Source organism: Aythya marila (genome assembly GCF_965140915.1).
Source record: "Aythya marila genome assembly, chromosome: 6".
NCBI lineage: Eukaryota > Metazoa > Chordata > Aves > Anseriformes > Anatidae > Aythya > Aythya marila.
This window is the reverse complement of record NC_139047.1, coordinates 23,412,427-23,433,145: the sequence shown is the minus strand read 5'-3', so window position 1 is coordinate 23,433,145 and position 20,719 is coordinate 23,412,427. Positions and strand designations below refer to the sequence as shown.

Below are 20,719 nucleotides of genomic sequence, written 5' to 3'. Positions count from 1 at the left end.
GCTCCATCCCCACCCCGGCTTCTGGGGGATGGAGACCTGGAAAAACAACAACGTAAGCCTTATGGAAGTAACTCAGAGCTGTTTGGCCTCTATACTGGCCACACAGGCTGGTGTTTTCTAACTATTTTCTGCCAAAAAAAAAAAAAAAAAAAAAGCCATGAAAAATAAAATAATGAAAGAGCATTTTCTACAGGTAGAAAATCTGAAATTTTGGTTAGGAGGAAAAAAAAGAAAAGGAAAAGGTTTTAACACGACACGGGTATTTCAACTTTATAAAGTCCACTTATGCTTTATATTACTTAATACTAAGTATAGTCTTGCCATAATATATAAAATACTTCCATTACTATTTTATTTCTTGATGTGGTATCCGCTACCTGGCTGTTCAGCACTATTCAAACCTGCCAGCAGAAATGGTTTTATTCATTACAAGTCACATGAGAAATAAAACATCCCTTGCTTCACCCTTTTTCTAGGAAAACATTTTGCACAAATGGGATATTTTTATTAATTAGAGAGGTATTTCTTGGAAGCCATGCCCAAAGTCCCTGTTGCGGGAGGCTCCGCAGAGCTTCTCAGATGAAAACTCCCAGCCTTAAGAACCCAGAATTTAGGCTGAGTCAAGGCACAACAATTGGAGGAAAGTGAGCGGCACTGGAGCTGCAGCAGCGATGACACACATCCTTCGGGCTAGCTCGCTCCGAGCTGCTCTGTGTGTTGCTTGGGACAAAGCCCAACCCATGGGGATCGGCTCCCCAGCTTCCGAGAGGCAGCAACAGCCTCAGTGCTCTACACACTCTTCTGCCATACTCATGGCTAGAGCATCCCATACCTTCAAGCTATGGATATATTATCTGGATGGTAACAATATTTAAAAAGAAAACCAGTCCATTTGTTGATTCTTTGTGTCCAAAACAATAGTTTGATTTTATTTTGGGGAGGTTTTCATTCCCCTTTGCACAGCACACACAGCTACAGCTCGAAGCCTAGCTTCAGAACTGGGAATCAAGCAGCATTTGATTTTGGAAAAGCTGAGCAAGACATTGCCACATAAAAGGATCTTTTTGTTTTGTTTTGTTTGAAACCATTCAGTGAATTCAGTTTAAATCAGAGAACACATTTCCCCTGCTAAAACCACATTATTCAATGAATACATTTCTTCTTTGAGTATAAAAGAAAACCAAGAACCACCACCAGGCCATCCTCCAGGGCAGTGCAGATACAACCAGGCCGAAATCTTTCACCTACAACCAAAAAAGGCCAAAAACTGTTCAGACAAGCCAGCAGGGAAGATGATGAGCAGTAGATAAGAACCCATATCCTGCACAGTTTCCTCTTTAGCCTAGGACACAAATGCAAATTAGAAGTGAAGTGGCTGAAGAAAGACTCCAGTACCCAGAAATTACCTTCCTAAGTCAAATCCCTTAATAAGGAAAGCTGATTCAGGGCACAGCCGAACTGTGACTGGAATTAAACTCTGGGGGGATGAAATAAGAGACGGTATCAAATCTCCATCGTTTGAAAACAATCATGTAGCGGCACACACACACAAAAATCAATGCAATCCAATAAAACTGTCCAGTTAAAACACAGCAACAGGGAGAGATGGAGGGATTACGGGCTGATATACATCATTCCCGAGCCAGCCCGTTTTGTGAGGCCCCTAGCATTAAGCAAGTGTCTGCTAAACCTGAGAGCAGGAGGTTTTATCAGAGGAAAGCCCATGTGAAGGCAATATCTAGCAGGGGACAAAGCCCAGGGTACCAAGCAGCAGCTGACCTGTCCCAAACACACGGGGGCATGAATCAGCTTTCTGCTTCTGCACCCTGAACAGCATCCTGCTGGGGGGCAGCACGGGCTGACCACCACCTAAGCCTCAGAGGTGTTTCAGGATTTATCTACAAGCTCTAGGAAGATAAGCTTAGCAGCATCTCGCAGGGAAACAGTGAAAAATTTAAAGGTTAAACCAACCACAAATGAAATCTCCTTTATTAATCAGGAGGGATATCATCTCCCCTTCACTATGGGGCTAGGCAGTGTTTTTTCTTCCACGCTAATACTATCACAAGCTGAATCAAAAGCCTAATTCCTACTATACACCTATTAAATGAGTTAAAAACTAACACCCACAAGATAAAAGCAAACCCTCTGCTGCCCCAGCCCTGCCTCCTGGCCCTCTGAGGGCAGCAGCACATTGTAGGGCATTGACTGATGACATCCCCACCTCTGCAAGCTCCAAGGATGATGCTTGCTCCCGCACAGCCACTCACACAGCATAGCCCAGAGCAGAGAAGACTATAGGGGAGCAGGACTTCATGCAGAACAGGAGGAGAAAAGCTAGTCCCCAAGTCCCCAGGAGAGCCAAAGCAGTGGGCTGTGGCTGCAGGAAGGGAGACAGCTTGGGATAGCTGTGACCAGAGCAGTGTCCCTGGGAATGCAATGGAGAATCCATCGCTTGCAATTTTTAAGAGCCAGTTAGACACATGCACATCCCAGGAGCAGTAACAGAGTGGGGAGAGAGCAAGCCAGCTCTCAAATCCCATCATAACCCTCTTTCCAGCCAGGCTGCTTGAGGCCAGAGGACTGCAGGGAGGATGGTGGGCAAGGCGGTCGCAGATTTTGAAGAAAAGCCAAACAAGAGAAAAGAGCAGCAGCCTGGGAGCTTTGATGGGACATTTTCCCCAAGCTTGAGCAGCCAGCATGGGGAAAAATGAGGGCATCCATGGGGAGATGCTAAAAACTTCCTCCCTTCCCAGGGATGCTACCAGCATCAATGAAGCTGGATGCTTTGCAGCATCCCCAGCATGACCCAGTGGGTGCAGGAGGGCAGGGACCCACAGGACCCCGAGCTCCCATCCCTTCCTCACCATCCCCAGGGAGATGCCTCAGGCTGGCGGGCTGAATTTTTACTTCTTTTAGAAAACCAACTGCCTTAAAATACCTACTTCAGAGAGACTGGTGTAGCTTTCCTGTCTGTATCTAAACAAGGCCCCTAACAATGTTATCACTTTTCAAAACACATCTGTGCTGCAGCTCCTAGCCCAGACAATTGGCAGGTAACCAGTTAATAAATTTCTTCGCCAGACTGTTGAATAGGCTGGCCCTGGCTCAAAGGTGATGTCACGCCAATTCAATGTGCTATAATTGGAAAAACCTGGGGAAAGCGATTGCGTGTTTTTTAATAAATAAAGATCGCATTAGCAGCCTCCTGCTTTTATTCACCACCGGGTCTACCTTGTTCAGTAGCAAAGTGGGATTTTCTGCTGCCGCTCGCTCAGTGATTTCTACTTGGAATTCGATGCCAGTTTCCAGATGTGTTTCAAGCCAGGAAGTCAGCAATCAGCCTGGATAAAGCCTCTGGGATTAACTGCAGATCATCTTCTGACACACACATCCTTCCTGCACCCTCTCTTAGAGAACTGGGGCACACCCCTCGTGCCCAAAAATACAATAGAACAGCCCAGGCCAAGCAGAAGCCTCTGATTAGGACGCTTTGATCATTTTCACGTTAAATAGAAGATGTGAATGCATTTCATTAATTCAATCCACCAAAGCCCCTGAGGCATCATTTTAAGGATCTTTACAGCTCCAGAGTGTTTATGTGTACACACCATCTGAACAACTGCAGGTCCCCTTTCTGCTGGAGCAGCCCCATGCAGATATCCCCCCAGTCCCCTCCCCACGGCTCCTCACCAGCAGTACCCCCAGGAGAGCACCAGCTCTCCCAGGCAGCCACAGGACAGCCAAGGGGAGAAATCCTTCACAGGACTTGCTGTCAGAGGAAGACATGAGGATAAATGTTTCTTTCCTAGACTCTGTGAGAACAGCGTCAGAAAGCTAAAACAGAAGCGGGTGACACGGAGGATGTGGTTTGTGTGGGGAGTGATCCCAACCAGAAGCGCTCCAGCAGCAACAGCCTGGGGGCTGCAGCGGGCTGGATGCAGGCAGGGGCTGTGCTGAGGGCCTCGGCAGGCTTCAAAGCCTCCAGACATCCCTGGGAGATGAATTGCATGGGTTCCTTCCAGGAGAGGGGCTCAGCCCCACTTGGACAGCTCTGTGCTCACCCTAAGTGAGCTGCAGAATGGGGGTCCCAGCCCAAGCAGTGCCCAGGCCTCAGTCCCTCAGCCAGATCCTCTCCTTCCCATTATTTAACTCCCTGCCACAACAAAATCCTTTTTTTTTTTTTCCCCAGGAACATTCCAGGCATTTAAGAGGCTGTAGCTGGGGCACTTTTCCTTGTATTGCGACTCCTTTCATCTCACCAACAAAACAAAGCAGGACCAAATTAACACCAGATCTCCCCCAAAATAACCCCACCCCGCCCGATTTAATCCCACAGCCACTTTGCTTTAGCGGGGTACCTGCGAGCAACTGCCAAAACAGGAAAGCAGGCGCCTAATTGAAGGGAGTATTTGGGAGTCACCCTACACAAAAATTAGCAGAGATATGCTAGGAAAATAAAAGTGTGGGCATTAACAGCAGTCTTATCTTCTTTTTCCATGACTCTAATGTTCAGTACGTGAAGAGGCCAAAAAGCTTCACATGCTGTTCTGAGGAGCTGCTCGCAGACAGTGTCCTCTCTTTTATGTTCACTGCTTCCCCCGAAATGACTCGGGCTGATTCTGAGGTGTGCACCTACAGAATTAAAACAAACAGGCCAAGAAACCCCAGCACTGCTGCTCTGCCTGGAACCTGTTATTCAGCAGCGTAGCAAGCACAAGGTCCCAGCTGTGGGCCAAGAAGCTGAGCGCTGATCTTAATTCACCTGCATTAGGTTTGGCAAGAAAGAGAGGCAGGAAGGTAACACAGGGGTCTCCATTTCTGGAGGTAAGACTGAGTTTTAAGGTGAGAGGCTGGAGCCTGGATTTTAGCTAGCACAAGAGCCCCTCTCCTCAACACTGACCTTCGCAGGGATCCCAGCATGGGACTATGACCCATCACTGGGGGAAGCACTGGCTGGGTCCAAGGTGGGGATTTAGGATCAACTCCAGAACCAGACAGTCCAACCCCACTCTGCCTGCAGCCTGACCTGCAGCACCCCAGCACACCCTGGCTGAGCCCTTGGGTCATATCCAAACCCCTAGCATCCACCTCCTGCCCTGGAGATGGGTCAGGAGGACATCTCCTGTGCTCACCAGGCACCCAGCATCACGCTCCGTGGTGCTTCAGGCCAGAGTTCCTGCCTCGGGTATGGCACCCAAAGGAGGCTGCAGGGTTTGGTACCACACCAGCATGCAGAGAGAAGCCAAAGTCCTTGGGGCCAGGAGCAGGGACACTGCAGCCTGGTGGTCACAGTGCTCAGGTAGGGCAGGCAGGTTTGCTTCAGAATGACAGCGATCCTCACCTTTCTTCTTCCCTTTTGTTTGTTTTCCCCCTTGCGTCTAAAATACACAAACACTCGTTTTTCCTGCCCTCGCTCTTTACAGCTTCTCCTCCACTGCAGCTTTTCGAGGTTCCTAGCTCCCCTCGGAGGCCGAGCCCTGCAGTCTCTGCATGGGACGGCAGCATCTGGAGAAGGGACCGGCACTGCCCGGGCCTGGCTGCAGGACAAGCCACAGCAAGAGAGAGAGAGAAAGGAGAAATAGCAGCGGGAAGCCCTGCTGAGAAGCCCCTTTTGTGTAAATACTGCCTGTCCTCTGACTAAAAATAAAGGCAAACCACAGGAAGGGAGTGAGTGCCTGGCCCACATCCCACGTTGTGTGTGCCGGGGTGTGAGATTGGGGAACGGGGGAGACGAGCAAGGGGCCCCCATCCAGTGCAACCACACACAGGCACGGGCTTCAGGCCTTCAGCATGGACAGGCATTCCTGCAGATCCCTGCAATCCAAACAATCACTGCTTGGCAGAGGCACGGGTCTTCAGTGTTCACCGAGCACTTGGAGCTGTGAGCGAGGGGAAATGCTCCCAGCGCAGCGGCGGGAGGGCTGCTGTGTGCCCAGTGCGCAGGTGGGGAAACTGAGACCCAAAGCTGCGAGCAGAACTGTGGAAACCTGCCATAAACAAGGAAGCAACCCAAACCTTTGCAGCTCACAGGTCCTTCCTCCAAAATTACCCCTTTAGCATGTGTCTCATGCTTTCCCTTGCATTTACAGTTGCTGCTGTAGCCAGTTAACCAGACCTGAAGCAACCGTACATGTGTGAAGCCTGCAGACAACCGATCACAGGTGCTCAAGGAGGGAAAGACTGCAGCTAAATGCTGCCCATGAACAAAAGGACTTCTTGCTGTCACCGAAGGCCAAAGATAACTAATTTCTGTCCCCAGAGCCATATGGCTCCCAGTGCCTCCCCCAGGGCAGCATTCGGATACACTGCACCCCGCTGCCTGCCGCTGAGGGACGGTGTGATGGGTACCGACCCCAGCACATCCCAGCCGTTTGTGGGGTGCTGGCAGGAGAGGCGTTTTGCCAAGGGGTGCAACACAGAGGCAGGAGGCTGACCCTAACCTGGCCAGCCGGGGAGGATGAGGCTGGCGGAGGCTGGGGCTCACCGTCGGTGCTGACACACCACTCAGAGGCCTGCTGGGGAAATGCAGCGCCGTGCCGGGCATCCAGCCTGAGCTCGGGATCATTCCCTCAAACAGAAGCTGTCTAAAAATAAGACAAGACAGTACAGCTCTTCCCAGTCAGGCCACAGACCCAGCCATGTGGGCACAGAGCAGCTGGGCAGGATCTGGCCCTCCCTTGGGTCCCACACCCTCCTCTGCCACCCACCACAGCTCAGCCACCTCATTCCTGCTCCTTTCTCTATTTTCTGTTAGAAGAAAATGGCTCAGCTGTCAGCAGTGGATGAAATCAAAGACAGCTAACACTGACCTCAGCTTGGCCGTGCCTCCTGCTGACGCATGTACTCCTCTCTCTCCTCCTGGTCCCACCTTTGCTTCCCCATTGTCATCCCCCACCCCGAGCATTCCCCTTCTGCCCCTTATCAGAAAGGTCTCTGGGGCTACATGAAAGGTCTCCTCAGTGCACAGCTGGAATCTAAGCCCCTCCAGCTGAATTCTGGCTGTAACAAGCTCATCACAACTGGAGATCTTCCCCCTCCAGCTACTTCATCAGGTTCCTGAACCCCTGCCTAAGATCCTTTCGGATGCAGGGGAACCCAAGAAAAAGGTGACACCTTCTGTTTACTCAGCTAATTGCACTCAGTGATTGCTGAAGTGCTGGCTGCAGTGCTCCTCAACTCCTTGCAGCAGGTTTCCCACATCCTTTCAGGATGAGGATGCAGGGAAGGGAAAGGGGACTCGTGGAGCCCCATCCCTCTGCCTTGCCAAGGCCCAGCTGCCCCACACTGAAGACCCCACTGTGGGCTGCCATCAGGCTGGTGAAAGTTAATGGGGGAAACTCTTTGGAACCCGAGCAACTCCCTTCCCCACCCCACCTGTCCCTGTCCTGAGCAGCAAATAGATTCTGCTTCCTCAGCTGGGAAGCCTGGGGCCAGCACTGACCGCATACCTCAATGCCAGGGCTTAAGGGATGCCACACACCTCCAGTGAGAAAATCTCCTCCATGACAAGTTGGATCTGTAATAGTCACGGTGCTGGGCAACCTGCTCTAGGTGGCCCTGTATGAGCAGGGGGTTGGACCAGATAACCTCCAGAGGTCCCTTCCAACCTCAGCCATTCTGCGATTCTGTAATCGTACATTTTTCTCAGCACAATACTTAATGCAAAGTCAAACAGCAAGCAGGTTACAAACCTCAATCACAAGCGCAGCAGCTCTCAGTTGCTAGAAAACCTTCAAGGGCAATAGGAGTATAACAAAAGCACAAGTTAAAAGCTAGATTCCTAAGGTTAGTTGCCAAATTAATGACTTATCTTCAGGCAACGCTCTGGAAAAACTTATTCCTTGCAAAATTAGGGGTTGTCTCTTACAGACTTGGTAACATAGCACAGGAAAGCCACATCTGGCAGCCCTAAGCTCTACCTCTGTCTGGATGTACACCTTCACGAAGACTCCTATGGAAAAAAAAAAAAAATATACAACCAATGTGCACTGATCCCAAAGCTCAGGACCCCCAGCTTTACCTGGATCAAGGTGCGAAAAGGACCCGATGACAAAGTCCAGCGTCGAGACAGCCAGCAGCAAGAGCAGCAGGAGCTGGAGGCGGATGATCCACTTCACTCCTGCCAGGTTGATGCCGAGCAGCCCCAGCAGGACGGCCAGGGAAATGCCCCGCACTGCCCAGATGTTGCTGAGGCTCAGCACATCCGCGATGGACTCCGCAAAGCCCGTGATGTACATGGCACCTGCAACACACTGAAGGACAGCGGTCTGTGAGCATCCCGTGGGTGCAGTGCCCACAGCAGGCAGGCATTTGTTGTCACACGACAATATTTAAGGCAACTCTGACCCACAGGGATTGAACCTTATTACTACAACAGAGCCCGCTGTCAGGGCAGTGTGGGGAAGGCAGCACATGTTCTGCTTGGGTAAACACAGCAGCAACCAGAAACTTCCCACTGGCTTTAAAATTTACCCTCAATTAACTTCCCAAGAGAAACCCCCCTGACATATCCAAGGAAGAAAAGGATGGGTCAAGCTCTGTAAGCTTCTTCCCTTCTCCTATTTCTCTCAAAGAAAGGCTCTTGGTCAAACACCTGCCTGAAGAATGGCTGCATGCTTACCCCTTCACTGCCTCCTAAGGTTTATTTTTAACTCAGTATTTGGTTTGGATGCAAAGCCTGATGTTTCACTGGCTCCCCATCTTGCTACTGGAAGGCAGCCTGCACACTTGAGGAGAGCACACTGTGCATCCCGTGCCCCCTGAGCACTTGGGAAAGCCTTTTGTTTGTCTTGCTGCAGAGCAGGATGAGCACCCTTCCCAGGGTGGCTGGCAGGCTGCAGGACAGGACAGCTGCAGTGCAGGAAAACCGCTGCAGGTTCAGGCCTCAGATCACCCTGCAGGGCAGGGTAATTCCTCCCTTGGAAGAGCATCATGCCTTCGGGGACCTGAGCCTCCCAACCCAACAGCCTGCTCTTTTGCTTAGGTGACAGCAGCCAGGTGACAGGGAAGAGATGAGCTTCATCATGCACCTGGAAAAAGTTTCTGATCAGTGCATGCTCATGCACTGTTCTAGGCAAACAACACACATGGGATTCACCTGTTTGGGCTCAGACACCTCCAGGACCACCAAGCTGCAGAAGGATTCATTTCCACCACAGGCAAACATCTCATTAAAAAAAACAGGGGGCACACACGTCCTAAACTAGTTCCAATCATTTACTCTGATGTCAGCTTAAATGCTTGCAAGCGGTTAAGACATAACATTATTATTTTTCTTCTCATAAATGTCATTATCCAGATAGTCTAGACAAGAAAGTTAATTGTCCAGGAAAGTGATTAGATCGGCCTATATACGCTGGTTTTTCGAGTGTGAAAGTGAGCTAGTCTCCACAGAATACATTTAAGCCTCATGATTTCAATGCCTGCAATAGCTGTACTTCTTGGAGAAACCAGATTTATGCGACAGTTCTAGCAGAACAGACCTAGCACAGATCAGGTGAACTACACCCTGAAAGAGTCTTTTTCTTGCTGATAGCCCCACCATAAACATCTCCACCAAAGATATCTCAGGACCTGCAAAGTGAATGCCTTGCTTGAGCACCAATACATAAAAATCTGTTTGTTTAGGCTCATTCTATAGTCCCCAAATAAGTGGATTTTCTCTTCTTTACTTGTGTTTGGCACAGCCTATACACCACCACTAAGAGGACAACACATGTACTACCCACACACTCACTTCTCAAAACAGGCTCTCTCCTGATCTGGCTGAGGTTGAACCGTGAGCCCACACAGCTCCAAGGGGGCACACAAACACTGCACTTCAGATTTGAAGTAGAGACAAAACCATAAAAAAAAAAACAAAAAAAAAAACAAACAGATTCTAACTCAAATAAATGTATTAAAACAAGGTGCGGTGGCTGCATCTCACATGAAGAAAAGCACCACAGGCAGCAAGCAGGATGGTTGCACTCCCATTTCTGACCAACACCATTTTTTGAAGGAGTTAAACAAGATTGCTTTACTTCCCTGACATCAACTGCAATGTACCACTTCTCCTTGTTAGGAGGACACTTGGAAGGAAGTAGGCCAGGAGAGAACTTGTGATAGCCTCAACATGACAAATGTTCTTGAAGCCTTTCCCTTGATAAAACATGAGCATCATCAGCAGACCAGGTGGTTGGGTGCTGCAAAGCCCCCCCTGCACCTTGCACAGCAGTGACCATCACCCCAGCAAGAAAGGCTTCTTTCTCAGGGTTTGAACTACCCATCTTGAAATCAGAAGTGAACTTCTACACTGAACGCTTGCAGCAATCAGCTTGCATTTGCAAGCCACACATTTTGCTGGGTGAAGAACATAGTGGGTTTTCCACACCCAGACAAGTGCTGCCTCATCTTAGCTTTTAGCACGAAGCGGTTTTAAGGCTAGAAAACGTTTCCTTGCACAAACAGTTCTCACTGTGAGCCACTCCAGACAAGGAGACTGCAGAGAAAAGCACCAAACCCCAACCCTGCAGTCAGGGCCACTGTGACCAAGCACACATTGGTTTCTGTACACCTGGTATAGGTGTGCTGGATTCGATTAAACCTCTCCTCTGGAGCACCGCAAGAGGACCCCAAGCTGCGTCCCAGCTTGGCTTGGCTGAGGCAGCCCCAGCAGGCAGAATTGCAGCAGGATGCTGAGCAATTCCTCATGACTGAGGGCATCAGCAGCACATGGCCAGTTACTGCCCCATTTCTGACTGACTACAGCACTCCCTACACAGCTTGCAGTGGGGATGCAGCTCAGAACTGGTGCAAAGCACATCGGGCAGAAAGTCTGCTGAGTACAGCCAGAGAGAAAGGAAACATCAGCTTTCAGGAGCACGCAAAGAGTTTCTCTGTGAGCTGCCAATTCCCACCCCACAGCCCCCCATGCGTGCTGGATGCCTTGCTACGGGCTGGGGCTGCCAGAGCCCAGCTTTTACGACCCTGGGGACAGGCTGCAACCTGATTGCTTTCCCAGACAGGGTCCGCTCGGAGAGCGAGAGTGGAAAATATTACAGGAAGGATTCTCATGTGTGGCCCATTTCCATATCTTGGCTTGTAACTGCATTCAATTTGTATTTTATGGACACTTGCTTTTAATCTGGAGTGAAAGGAGAAGAGGGGATTATTTTTGGGTTGTGTTTTTTAAGGGTTTTCAGAGATTGCTGCAAGCCAGTCGTTTAAAAACAAACCTCAATAAAAATTCTTCCCGGCTCACCACATTTTAGACTGTTCATAACATCTTTATGGGGGGGAGGGGGTTAAGTTACTACAGATTTAAGAGATTACTTTCCATTCCTTATGTTTACTGCACTTGCATTTCAGCGCTTCACCACTTGCTGCTTGGGGCCCTTCAGAGAACAGAGAAAGTTGTGACTCCTGATCTCAAGAAGTCACTTAGCTGTGGTCCTCACCTCTGCCCAGCTCCCCTCCCATACCAGCTCCATTTCTGCTCTCTTTGGCTCCCGCAGGGAAGCAGCCAAGGCTCACCTGGTCCAAGTGCTCCCCCCAAGCACACGGTGAGTGTGCTGAGGCCAACATGGTAGCCCAGACTGCTCATTCTGCTTTAGGTGGCCACCCTGGCCTCTCCCTCTTCAGTTTCATTAAGCCAGCGAGGAGTTGTCTTGGCACCTGGGGTAATTCGGGATCAGAAGGGATGTCCTGCACAGTTCACCTGCTGAGACACCCAGCTCCTCCATTTTGACCGTGCCAGGTGGTGGATTGCCATGCACAGGCCTGCTCTTATGGGCATATTTAGAAACATTGCAAAGTTTTTATATTTTTTTTTCTTATTTACCTGGCCAAAAATATAAAGGAAGCCAATGGTCCCCCCAACTTGACCTCCGAGGACAGTAGAAATCATGGAGTAGACGCCTCCACTTCCAATGCTGCACCTCTCGCAAACCCCAATTCCAGATAAGACTGTCACCAGGGCAACCAGGACCACAAAGGACACCAGAAACATGCCCATCACAACTCCAGTGTTTCCCTGCAATGAAACAAACAAAAAAAGACACAAAACAACAATTAAAAAATCCCAACTCACACAACACAGATCGATTGAGACAAAAAAAAAAAAAAAAAAAAAAAAGACCCATCTGCTTCTAGTTCCTTGTGATCAATGACTATGGAGTCACTACAGGTTAAAAAACAAAAACAACACACTGCCACCCTAATTATCTAATTAATGTAACTGATTGCCAAATCTGAAACTCCCATTAATACCCTTTTGCAGAAGACCTGCCTCGTTGTGTGGCCAGACAGACCTTTGCGTGATAAGGTCCTGCTCCATCACTGGACTCCTGCATGAATCACTGATTTTGTCCTCTGGTTCAGAGAGAATGATGTCAAACAATGACTCAATGACCACAGGGAGGTCACTGCCTATTGCCATGTTTTATCATGTTTTAGAATGAAATGTTTTGTTTTGTTTTTTAAAAAGCTTTCAGAAAAAAAAAGCAAAAACAGTTTCAAAACTGAACATTTGGGATCTGTGACAACTGATTTATTAAAAGCATCAAGCCAGCATTTTAATTTATCAGAACATTTACCTTTGAAAGCTCTAATCCTCCCAAACGATGAGATAACAAAGAACAAAACCCCAAAGGAAACACTGCGTGGAAGATAAATAATACAGTCATAAACTGCCTCACGCTGGGCCTTATCTGCACAATATATGCAAAGTAGCAGGTGGTTCTCGCTCTCAATTTACTCGCACATAGTTTTGTGCGGAGGATTTCGCCCTGCTGACAAAAATTTCCTTCCTGCTCCAGGCAGAGGAAGCGCCAGGGAGGAGCTGCTGCAGGGCGAGGAGCAAAAGCCTCTGAGCAATGCCAGGTGCGGGTCTCACAGGGGCCAGCACAAACCCCTGCTTCGGGGCACTCTGTTTGCTATCTGGGCATGGATTTTCCAAGAAGAGTGGAAGGCTGCCTTCTGCAGGACCAAAGGGAAGGTGCTGGGTGCCTCCAAAAGCATTCAAGCGCCTCTTCTGCGCTCAGGACCCTCCGCTCCTCTCTCTCACACGGCTGTAATTTATTTTCCAGGGTCAAAAGTTTTTCTTCGTGCTCCAGCCCACCTTCCCTTCTGGCAAATCGCTTAGTCCAGTGCACGGTTGACTCCAACTCATTGTCAGAAATCTCTTCCAGTGCCCAGCGGTTCGTTAACGTCTGGCTTCCTCTCCTCTGCCTTGACTCGTATTACAGGCCGTGTCCCCATCGCTCCTTTCCAACCTCGCTCCCTCTCCTCCCACTCCAGCAGTTTCTGAGGTCACGCTAGCCTTGATACGGGTTTGTTTATTACCAGCACTAAAAGGCTGCTTCTCAGCTTTGGGGTTGGTTGAAATCCCAGATCCTTTTTTTTTTTTTTTTTTTCTCCCTTCCTTTCCTCTTTTCTGCTTTTTGTGAAACAACAGAAACATATCCAGGATGTTGCTATCATCATAAAATCCTATTTTGGTTCAGTGTCCCGCTGCCTTTGACAGGGCTTTATCTGGTCAGTAGGGAACAGAGCCAAGGTTTGTCATAAATGCAGCTGCTGGCTGGGTCAGCACCACAGTCCACTAGGATCTGACACTCCTTTTTAAAAGAACAATTGTTCTTTTTCTTCCGCAGCTTGCCCGCTTACCCTCAGGTTAAAATGGTTAATAAATAAGACACGCTTCAGTTAAAAAAAAAAAAATGCACTCATGCAAACATACACGTGGCCTTGGGCTTTCCCAGAACCTGCTGGACACACCAGGCTACGTGGCAGCTAGTTAATGCTAGTGGTTTCTGCAGAAGAATGGGTTAACGCCGGGACCAGGAGAGATCCTTACAGATCCTTGCAGATCACCAGCAGGGAGGAAGGATGGAGTTGTCTCGCAGCAACAACAGCAAGCCGAGAAAGTAGGGAAAAAAAAAGTCCAAATTAAACAGCAACGCTTATTTATGCATGCATGCTGGAAGGTGTTAAGATGGAGCACGATAGAGTAGTGTAGCAAGGCAGTGAGTGCTGAACACGCCTGTAAGGTTAGGGTCCCCTGCAATCGCAACCTTTACCTCTGGAAATTCATAGCAAAAGCCTGACTGCGCATGGATCAACATCTGACCGTGCTCTGCCACGTGAACTCTGCCAGCCCTGACTTCTCCTCCCTTCCCTGTCATGCTAGCTTCCAGCTGTTACATTTTTTCTTTTATTTACTTACTTTATTTTTATTTGTGCTTGTTCCAGCAGTTAACTCGCTTTCAGAGGAGACATGGAGGAAATCAGATCAAGAGGAAGAGGGAGCTAGGAAAATCATCCTGACTTCTTCACCAGAACAGACCGCGGTTCTCCTCAAAATTTGCAAGCCATGCTTCTGCTAGCAAAGACAAAGCAAGCAAGCACAACACGCAGTAGCACTCTGCCCTCTGATCTGAACCCACTGGGGGATTTGTGGGATGCAGTTTGCACCCTGCCATCAACAAGGGAGCAGCCCTATTTCATCTCAGTTGTCCTGCAGAGTTTCTACGGCTCTTCCTTCAGTGTGGGTCCCGATATTCCCTTTGGTTTTCTGGCCCTCAGTGAAGCAATTTCCAATATAGAGTGCAAGTTGCTTCCTGCTCCTTTTGGAAGATGGCCACCGTGCCTGTGACATGAACTTGTCCCTGTGACGCAAATTCTGCCTGAAGCTCAGATTCCACCATTCCCTGGAGATGCTTGCCTTTTATTGAGGGGAAGTTTTAAGGGACAGTACAACATATTGTATCAGGAAGAGTCCTGCATCGCACTGCAAGAGAGCAGAGACGAGCACTGACCCTGAGTGAGATACTGCTCTGGATCCCCAAGTGCAAGTCCCTTTGGCAGGGATGACAATTTCACCTGACTGAGGACTCTCCATTCCAGACACAATGGGGACTCCAAACAATACAGATGTGTTTGGAAGAAACCCCCTTTGGTGGCACTGGGAAGACAGCAGAGTAGCTCTAACTACATTTTTCAGGTAAAGTGGTTATTTTGCCTCAACAGTGCAAGGCAAGGGTGTTCCTGTTTATTTTCCAGGTTGGTTGATGTGCTGTTTTTTCTTTTCTGAAAGCTAAAATAGGAACGCTTGAAGAAACCTCTTAAGCTTCCGATTTTAGTAGAACCTCCTGAAAAGCTAAGCAATAACCAGAGGACTGAACCAAGAAAGTACCTACAAGCATTACAGAACCAGAAAGGGTGGTGATGGAGACAAGTGGCGAGGAGGAGATTACCTAGTCACACATTCAACCAAATCAGCACTCACCACGAGCCATCCCGTCCTCAGGAAAAGAACCACTCCAAAAATGTTGATCATGCAGGAGGTGAAGACGCCGTCCCACGTTCCAAAAAGCACCGGCTCCCACACAAACAGCTGAATCTTCCACCAGGGCCTGGTCTGCGTTTGAGATACCTAGAGGAAAGCAAAGCCTTCAGTTTTACCTCTCATGCTCTATGGGCAGGCTGCAGAAGTGGTGCAACAGCCGACCAGCATTATTGCAACAGGGGTGGCCACCAACAGGTGCCAAAACATGACTTTGCTGAGTTCTCCAAGATCAAGGGGCTGCAGAGCTGTTGGGATCACTGGGCCATAGAAGAGAGGGCTCCCTTCAACACTGAATTAATATTATTGTAGGATAAGCAGCAACAGAATCCTACTCAGCCTCAGCAAATTAACCTGGTCCATGATGTTACATGAACAAAAAAATGTCATTTGAGGGGTTCTTTACAGGGACTGCAGCTATTTATTGCCATGTCTTATGTCATGCCTCTCTTTCTGTCCCCACCAAGATGAGCGGGGTCCTCTCTGCACTGGAGAAGTGTCTCAGAGGAGATGACAAAGCAGGCTGGACAGACTTGGACTGGAAGAGTAAGTTAAGAAGGCTTCCCCATCACATACAGCCATCTCCAAAAGAGCTGGGGATGAGGATACTGCATTTTGAGAGGAGACACAGGACTCTGGTACTCAGGGCACCTGTGAATTTAAGAGCTGCTGGAGCCAAGAGCTAAAACTCTAGGGAACTGCAGCTTTTCCCATTGCAGCTGCCCTCATCCTGCCCCTGCTGCCTGGGCAGGACATTATTTCACACCCTTTCTACAGACCAAAACCTGCTGCTGCTCTTTGCCTGTGAAAAGCTGGACTTTCTAAAGGGAGCACCTCAGGTTTAGGTAGTAGAATGGGGGGCAGCTCTGCTCAGTCCTGTTAAAATGCCACCGAGGGCAACAGGAGCAGACCACCAGAGACGGAAACCCGGGCTGTGAAGGGAAACGGATCTCCGACATACCTGCTGTGCCTCCTCATGGAACAGCTCCTGCACATAGCCCTCGCTTCTGGCAGCACGCAGGCTGGACATGGCACCCCTCGTGTCTCCTCTGCCTGCCCCAGGCACAGCTGTGGCCCTCACGGCGGGCAGGACCGACCCGAGCAGGTCAGCTCTTCTCCTCCCTCAGACCCCTGCAGTGCTGGGTCCCCCGTTGTGGGAGAATCATGGTTTTGTTGCACTCGCTGTGGAAGAAGGAAAGACAGAAGACACCGGTGCTGCTTTCTGAGCCCGCAGAGGCACAAGGCTGTAACCCAGAGCCAACAGAGGCTGGCAGCCGACACTGAACAGCACAGCAGAGAGCAGTGCTCCCTCAGCGGCACTCCCACCCATGGCAGGGGCAGTATCAGCAGCCTGACACTTAATGGCCCTTGACGGGCTTTGCTGAGCCTGCTCATACTCCTGGCACCCTCAGCATCCTGCAGCATGAGCTCCAGAGCTTCGTTATGCGCTGCCTGGGAAAAGTATTTCCTTTCACTGCTTTTAATTCTGGCACCTGATAATTTTATTCCACGCTCCTGCACTCTTATGACACGAGACACGTGAAGTATTTACTTCCCAGCACCGCTAATGATTACACTGCCTTAACCGTGGTCATACCCACCCCTGCAGGTACACCCTTCTTGTCTGCAGTGGCCTGGCTTCAAATCTGTAGCTGCCAGAGGCAGGCTCCACCAGAGGGCCAGCCTTAATTCAACACCTTCTGTGTTCCCAGAAGGGTAGCATCAGGTTTTCTCTCAAGGATAACTTAACACCACTTAACAGAAGGGAAAAAGCTAGCACAAGCACTTCTCTACCTTGACATCCCTCATTCTTCTCTTTGTCAGTCTGTTTTCTATGCTCCTAATTACAGAGAGCTGCTTTTATACCCCTCCCTCCAGCTGACCACAAGCCTTAACCTTCCCCAGGTGGCCCTGCAGTGGCCACATCCCCCCAATTGCCACTTCTCAGCACAGCTACACAGCACCTGGGGAGCGTAGCCCACTTGCCTCCTCCACTCTCCCAGGGCTGATTCAGCTCCTGGCCAGCTGAGTTCACAGGTTTACAAGAACCAAACATGATCACCCACACCAATGTACCCGCTTTACCACAGGCACAGTGCAGAAATCTCTGACTTGTCACACTCACAAGCTAACGAGACAAGGCAAACGACAGAAATGTGCTGCTCCTGTTTCACAGGGACAGAGACACAGAGAATCAGAGTGAAAATCACTTTAGGTCCGTCAGGATTTTGGCAGCAGGGTGTGAATCGCAGCTTTTATCAGAGCTTTCACCACCCTGCCTCCATGACCCTGTGAAATCAATAACCACCACTGCTCCTTCAGGTGGCCGCAAGTCTCCTGTAGGACCAGGCACAATGGGCAGCATGGGAGGCGTTTCTGTTTTTTTTCTGAGGAAGAAAACACGCAACATGAACCACAATTACAACTGAATAGACACATTCTCCTAAGATTCCCCAGTGCAGCCCTTCCAAGCCAGCAATTTTATTCAGTAAAGGATTCCCTGTGGTCACACAAGCTCCTGTCTTTTGCAGCAGTTCCAGCTGTATGCATGGAGGTGAGGAAGGCTACAGGCAGCCTTCTCTTGATCTTGGTCTCTTGACACATTCCGCTAAGGGAGCCCACAAGTGGCTGGCCCCATCCCTTTGCAGCAGGTAGGGACAGCTGGAAGCACATCCTGTGTACGACAGCACAGGGAAGTTGGATGCACCAGTATTACGGGGCCAAAATTTGAGCGACGCAGCAAGGAGATCCATGGGTTTCATCCCTGGAGCTGACCTTGTAGGAAACATTACCCTCTTAGATATTTAAAGCCCCACATCTGAGGATTTCCTTCCTTTTCCTCAGTGTTACAAGCTCTCTCCTATTCCGCTCCCTCACCCCGCACACAGCTCCCGGTGCTCTTTCCGCTTCAACACGCTCCCGGCGGCGTTGCCACAAGCACTTTCTCCTCCGCAATTACAGGAAATTGCCTCTCCAGCATTGCTCCTCAGTAGCGTTTCAAGCCTCCTAATACCTTCCCCTCGCCTATTATTTAATTCGGCGACTGTTTACACGCACAGCTGTACACATCCATTTAGACTAAAGGTAACCGAAGCAAACATTGCTGAAGGAGCGCGCCAGGACCCGGCACGCGATGTCGGGCGCACGTCCATGAAAACTCAGGCTTTGGAAGTGGGAATCCTCCAGGCAGGAGCCTTCCTCTCACCATGAGCACACCATGGTTTCTAAGTGACTGCAAAACACACATATTTTGTGGCGGCATTATCTATCTGCGTCGCTGACTGGGCGGAAGCTCAGTTTTGAGCTATACAGGCGAGTCTGCCAAAACCACCAAACAGCCGTTGCTTTCCTCTAATATAAGCGAGCATCTAATCCCAAAGTTAATTGATACTACTTTTCCTCAGGTTTCTGCCAAAGACACTAACCAGTCTATAAATTAAGCGAGAATGCTTGTTTTAATCTTTCCAACACATTTCAAGCTAGCACATTAGAAACCCCCTTGTGGGGCGGTGAAAAGCCTCGTCTCCTTTTACCAAGACGCTTCCCTGCTTAATTACAAAAGCATATTCCTGCAGATGAATTTTCTGTGGCCTTCGCACCTTATCAAAGCAGCGATGTTTTATTAATAGTCCCATTAAAGGCGTCTCAGAGCTCCGAGCTCTCCAACAGAGGGCTGGTTTTACAAACATGACTGCGTGTGGTCCCGCTCTGTTGCTGCCAGAAGAGGCACTTCCAAGGCCTCGCTCCACCAAAGGACCGGGCAGCACTTCGGGTTTCTTAAATCCCCTCCACTCCTCTCCTGGTCAAGTTCTTAAAAACACCTGATTTAGGGGACCCTGAGGAAGGGATGGATTAAAGGGAAACGAAGCAGCCGCCAGCACCACGAATGTAACACCACACATAGCAGTGCTCGCCCTGCCCTCGCCCTCCCTGTTACTCATTTACCGTAACAGCCACAACAATTACCCGGCTCTTTTATTTTTTTCACATATATTCAGCACAAATAACGTGTGGAACATGAGAGGCAAAAAGCAAGCCTGGGCTCACCAGAGCAGTGCTACCTCCGTGGCACGGTCAGCACACTGGGGCTGCACCGAGGCGGTGGCAGTGCCAGCGGTGACAGCAGTGCCAGAAGTGCCTCGGGTGCCAGCAGTGCCAGGGGTGCCAGCATGTCCCTGCCACAACCCCGCAGTGGTGGTGCCGGGCACTGAGCCACCTGAAGCCACCAGCCCAGCCAGAACCTCTCACCTGGCCGGCTCTGCCTTCCTCCCCCTCTCCCTCCCCCCCGTCACTATTTCTTCTTCCTCTCTCCCTTTTCCTCATTGCCCTTCTTTTCCTCTTTGCCCCTCTTTTTTTACCTTTTTTTTTTTTTTCTGTTTTAGCTCTTTTTTTTTTCTTTTTGTCTTCTTTTGACCTTTTATTTTGCCCCTCTTTTTTACCTTTTTTTTTTCTTTTTCTGTTTTAGCTCTTTTTTACCTTCTTTTGCCCTTTTATTTTGGCCCTCTTTTTTACCTTTTTTTTTTTTTTTTTTTTTTTTTGCTGTTTTGCTGCTTTAGTTTGTTTTTTTCTTCTTTTGCACTTTTTTTTTTTTTTGCTTTTTAGCTCCTTTTTTTCCCTTTTGCCCTTTTTAACTCCTTTTTGCCTTCTTTTGCCCCCCCCCCCCCCTTTTTTTTTTTTGCCCTCTTGCCTTCTTTTGCCCTCTGTTTTTCCTTTTCCCTTCCTTCCTTCTTTTGCCTTTTTTGCCTCCTCTAGCTCTTTATGGACCCTTTACGAGGACTTTTTTACCCTTTCTGTCCCCCCCGCCTTTTTTTTTCCCCGTCCCCCACTCACTGGCGGTGCCGCTCCGCTGCCCCCGGCCCGGCGCTGCCCGGCGGCGCCTCCCCGCTGGGGGCCGGCCCGGCGCTGCCACGTGTGCCCGGGGCCCTCCTGCGCGGCCGGGCAGGTCGGGGAGCGCTCCCTTACCGCTTCGGCAGCGAGGGGCTGCCACAATCCGGCCCCCCAGACGACGGCAGGCAGCGGGGCAGAGCCGTTTAGGGGTTTTTTTGCAGGCTTCTCCCGAACCCTGAATCGTCTGGAGGCTGAGGAAGCAAAGGGATAGTTAAAGAGATTGATAAATGCCAAGGGGCTCGGTGCCCCCCCGAAGGGAAATGGGGCTCCTCGGTGCCCCCCGAAGGGAAATGGGGTTCCTGTTCCGCCCCGGAGCAGCCGCCACCTGCTCGCAGACCTCGCTCACCTCCCAGTTTCCCCGTTCAGGGCTGCCAAAAATGCCGTGTCCCGTGGGGGTGATGCTCTGGATGGATTAAAGGCATGATCTGGGGTGGTCTTTCTGGAAACGGGATTAATTTTAAAGCTGGGTGCCCTTCCTTAGTATTTGAACACTTGTCATTGACT

The 20,719-nt window shown here is 49.7% G+C and overlaps 1 protein-coding gene across 2 annotated transcripts in view; it reads right to left on the bottom strand.

The window, feature by feature from the left end:
- Positions 1 to 20,221, bottom strand: part of SLC12A8 (solute carrier family 12 member 8) — a 53,106-nt gene extending 32,885 nt beyond the window's left edge. For both annotated transcript variants that reach the window (XM_082763050.1, XM_082763051.1), the window contains exons 1-5: positions 20,159 to 20,221; positions 16,290 to 16,510; positions 15,272 to 15,418; positions 11,825 to 12,016; positions 8,024 to 8,255 (exon numbers count right to left, since the gene is read on the bottom strand). In XM_082763050.1, the coding sequence (XP_082619176.1) occupies positions 8,024 to 8,255; positions 11,825 to 12,016; positions 15,272 to 15,418; positions 16,290 to 16,358 (640 nt within the window). In that variant the 5' untranslated portion in view covers positions 16,359 to 16,510; positions 20,159 to 20,221. The remainder of the gene's footprint in view (positions 1 to 8,023; positions 8,256 to 11,824; positions 12,017 to 15,271; positions 15,419 to 16,289; positions 16,511 to 20,158) is intronic.
- Between the last annotated feature and the right edge of the window lie 498 nt (positions 20,222 to 20,719).